The sequence below is a fragment of the Adiantum capillus-veneris genome, chromosome 21 (genome assembly GCF_014529385.1).
Source record: "Adiantum capillus-veneris isolate H3 chromosome 21, ASM1452938v2, whole genome shotgun sequence".
NCBI classification, from domain to species: Eukaryota; Viridiplantae; Streptophyta; class Polypodiopsida; order Polypodiales; family Pteridaceae; genus Adiantum; species Adiantum capillus-veneris.
In genome coordinates, this window is record NC_140951.1 from 100490783 (window position 1) to 100494184 (window position 3402).

General features: G+C 45.9%; 1 protein-coding gene across 1 annotated transcript; it reads right to left on the minus strand.

Annotated features, from left to right (window-relative positions):
- Window positions 1-680: 680 nt before the first annotated feature.
- LOC147431431 (uncharacterized) lies at window positions 681-2747 on the minus strand. Its single transcript, XM_086494035.1, has 4 exons — window positions 2647-2747; window positions 2328-2486; window positions 1318-2238; window positions 681-1164 (listed from the first exon to the last, which is right to left on the minus strand). Exons 1-3 carry the CDS (start codon window positions 2730-2732, stop codon window positions 2091-2093), a joined length of 393 nt encoding a protein of 130 aa, XP_086350161.1. The 5' UTR covers window positions 2733-2747; the 3' UTR covers window positions 681-1164; window positions 1318-2090.
- Window positions 2748-3402: the final 655 nt, after the last annotated feature.

Below are 3402 nucleotides of genomic sequence, written 5' to 3' on the forward strand. Positions count from 1 at the left end.
GAGCTATACTCCACCCACACACTCTGTACTCTTCTTCTCCTCTCCGTTCCTCTCTTGCACTCTTCGTCGCATTCCCCACAATTTGGAGCTCATTGGTACGAGGTGGTACTTTGTTGTGTATGCGGAATTGGTGGCTGGGGTCAGCAATGACAAAGTTTTTATGTGCCTAAGTGATGGTGGTTTGCCGATCATCGGTCGAAAGTCAAAGGCAATCGTGGTGGTGATCGTGGGGTTTTAAGGGCAAGCTCTCCTCACTGCGATGAATTCAGTATTGGAGCCTTGATGTCTAGGCATGATCATATATATACCTAGATGAATCCAGGAGAAGCCCAAATTCACCCTTGAAGGAAAGTGCAAGATATAGACCCATGGTTGTCACCCACAAGACAATATAACCATCAGCTCCATCATGCATAGTATTGACTAAATACCACGACATCCCCACTAACGTCGTCAGTGCCCAATAGTGGGTGTAGAACTAGGTACTAACATATGCTCCCCAACACAACACACACCACACACACACACATGAGCATACATCAACACAAAGTTCAGCGTACTGAGTTTTTGTCATGACTCCGGAGATCAAGGGCAGACTCAGCCATAATGAAGCCTAGCACTAAAAGAAGCATGAAATCGAAAAAATTAGCACAAAAATGAGGTAGTTGATAGGACATACGCACCACAAAAGATGGAAATAATTAGCACAATATCAACTGATCAATCCATCGGATCATGTTTCAATATGTAGAGCTTGACAAGGTCGGCCATTGCATTGCTTCTTGTGGGAAAAAGACCTAAGCCAAGGGGAGTTCAAAAAAAGAATTCTTTTGAAGTGTGGCTATCCATGGCGAGTTGCAGGCAAAAAAAAAGTACGCCAGGTGTGTGGAGGGGAGGAGATATTGAAAAAAGGCATCAAAGGGCTTGTGTTAGAAAGGTGGAGCTCCAGCTCAGAGGAGGTTGGGCAGTCGGGGGTTGGTAAGGACCGCCAAGGGCCATGGCTGCAGGAAAGTGGATGCCACAGAGGGGGCTGACGTTAAGGGGGCCGCCATCTGGAGCGCATGCATGAGACATATTCTGCGGGCTTCAACAAGCCCATTTCCAGCTTCCTCTTTGCTTTCCTGGTCTTTACCTTTGCCAAGTAGACCATTTGAGCATAGTTTTCTGCACCATCAAATTTGATCTTCTCCTTAATTGTTGGATGCAAGCAAGCTAGAAACCACTCTTGTTTAAAAAGATCTCCATTCCGTATGCATGTGGCAACAACTCCCAAATAGACTCAAACTTTTTAAAAAACAAATCAAAATCTTCACTTACATCCTATTTGAAGATGCTCAATTGTGCATCCCATGCCCTTGGAGAAACCCACTTCTAAAAAGCTTCAACAAACCACTTTCGAACTTCCTGTAGGGATCGTCAATCCGCAAACTTCAATCTTTCAAACCAAGCTTTAGCTTGTCCTTGTAGCACTAATGGTAGCGCCTTCAATTTTGCATCATCTTCATAGATTCTCATCTACAATAGGTAGAGCTCTAGATCAGAAAACCAATCTGCAGCCTCTTCCTCTCTAGCAAGAACTGTTTTGATGCCAGGCATCATCTTCAAGTTTTAGAACTGCAGTGCAAAACAATCAGTGTTATCCTCAATGGGGGCACCACTAATGGAAAGGGGTAATAAACAATAAACCCAGAACACAGTAAGAAGCCTCTATATAGCTGAGGATAACTCTGACACCCCTCTCCCCTTTGAGAACCACTTTGATGCAACACAACCAACTCAAGAGCAATGGTTCAGACACTACTCACACACACATATACCCAATTTTTGAACACCGGATTCATATTCTAGGCCCCTTTGACATCATCACAACCTTCACCCTTGATTCGGTTCTCTCTCTCTCTCTCTCTCTCTCTCTCTCTCTCTCTCTCTCTCTCTCACACACACACACACACATTGCTCACACAATCTCGCTCTCCCTCTCTCTCTGCACTCACTCACACAAAGTCCGGTGCCAACTTTACCACGGATGCACTGCACAAGACAAGAAGTCGACAAGGATAGTGTCCAGCCAAACAAAAAACATAAATCCACTATGTATCACACACAAAAAACCCCAATACAATGATGGCAATGTTTTGGATCATCCCCTCTTTGTTAGCAGCCGGCCATAGACGACCCTTGGTGGCCACACCTTGTGCTCCCCTCCTCTCTAACACATCCCTGCTTTCATGATCTTGGCTGCACTTTGACATGTTTTTTTAATCTCTGCAGGTAGCACCCCCAACAGCCCTCTGCCCTGAGCTTTCTTTGACTACCTTGCCCCTTACCCTTGGAAGCCTATACTCCTCCTTATACAATCCCGGGCCGACTCTTCCTCCCTTTTCTGTAATGATGCCTGCGACCCTCTCTGGTAGCCCTTCTCAGTCCTCCTCAAGTAGTGCCCTTGTCTTCTCTGCAGAAAAGCACCTGCTTCAACTTCAAGTGGCCTGGATGGCCCGACCTTTCATGCTTACCATCTACAGCCCTCTTCTCTAATCTGTAGCCGCTCCCTTGACCTCTCACCCTCACTGGTCTTCTCACAAATGGCACCGTCTTCTCTTATCTGACGGTGGCCCCTCCTATCATCTCAAGCTCTTGCTTTTGCACCTGACGGGCTGCGCACCCTCTGAGGTGACGCTCTTCGTGTAGTCGACCCCTTGCGCCCCCTGCAAATGCCGCCCCCTCTTTTTCATACCTTGGTTGCTAACTTGCTATATTCTCCTGCTAGTACCCCTTTCCGCCCCAACCACCTCCCCCTTCCCCCTCCCCCTCCCCCTCCCCATTTAGTATGTTTTTCCACGTTTTAAGACCGTTTTTTCTTCACTCAATCCACCCATGTAGACTCCCACTTTTTTGTTTAGACAAGTGCTCTTATGAGAAGGGTTTTGGGTCGCGGTCGACGATCGGATTGATAACAGCCTTGCATCCCATAGCTAATCTACTCATGTGTAAACATCAAGGCTCCTATACTAACAATGGAAGAGTCCACCAACCCCGATCGTGGCATTCCGATGAGGAGAGCTCGCTAAAAACTTACGATTGTCATGATCCCCTTTGATATTGAGCTTAGCCATGCACCTTCTCTCAAACACATAAAGCCTTTGAATTTGCTGACCTTGATGATTTATTTGGCATACACATTGCAACATCATTGCCCCCAATGATTACCTAGCCGCAACCTGCTAAGCTCCAATTTTGTTTTGGCATAAATCCCTCTTGAGAACTTCAAATACAAAGTTGTAAAAACCACCTCATAGAGAACATCAAAGGTGATTTTTTAAAAAAGCTAAGATTTCTCACCACTAATGCTTGAAAGCCCAGTTAGTCCGACAGAGTACCCCATTTTGCATACACATCACATTG